Genomic DNA, 373 nt, shown 5'->3' on the forward strand with positions numbered 1-373 from the left:
TCCGGATGGGAAACGCCTGGCCGCTGGGCCAGGCGGGCTGCAAGGCGGTGTACTACGTGTGCGCGCTCAGCATGTACGCCAGCGTGCTGCTCACCGGCCTGCTCAGCCTGCAGCGCTGCCTCGCCGTCACCCGCCCCTTCCTCGCGCCCCGGCTGCGCAGCCCGGCCCTGGCCCGCCGCCTGCTGCTGGCGGGCTGGCTGGCCGCCCTGCTGCTGGCCGTCCCGGCCGGCGTCTACCGCCACCTGGGGGAGGACGGCGTGTGCCAGTTGTGCCACCCGTCGTCGGCACACGCCGCCGCCCACCTGAGCCTGGAGACGCTGACCGCCTTCGTGATTCCTTTTGGGCTGGTGCTCGGCTGCTACAGCGTGGCGCT

At 73.5% G+C, this 373-nt stretch overlaps 1 protein-coding gene across 1 annotated transcript in view; it reads left to right on the forward strand.

Moving 5' to 3' along the window:
* LTB4R2 (leukotriene B4 receptor 2) overlaps window positions 1-373 on the forward strand; it is a 2,519-nt gene that overhangs the window by 1,568 nt on the left and 578 nt on the right. Inside the window, exon 2 of the mRNA XM_027770318.1 lies at window positions 1-373. This exon is cut by the window's left edge and continues 257 nt beyond it; it is cut by the window's right edge and continues 578 nt beyond it. Within this exon, the coding sequence (XP_027626119.1) occupies window positions 1-373 (373 nt within the window).

Source organism: Tupaia chinensis, unplaced genomic scaffold (genome assembly GCF_000334495.1).
Source record: "Tupaia chinensis unplaced genomic scaffold, TupChi_1.0 Scaffold000126_2, whole genome shotgun sequence".
In the NCBI taxonomy this organism is placed as follows: Eukaryota; Metazoa; Chordata; class Mammalia; order Scandentia; family Tupaiidae; genus Tupaia; species Tupaia belangeri.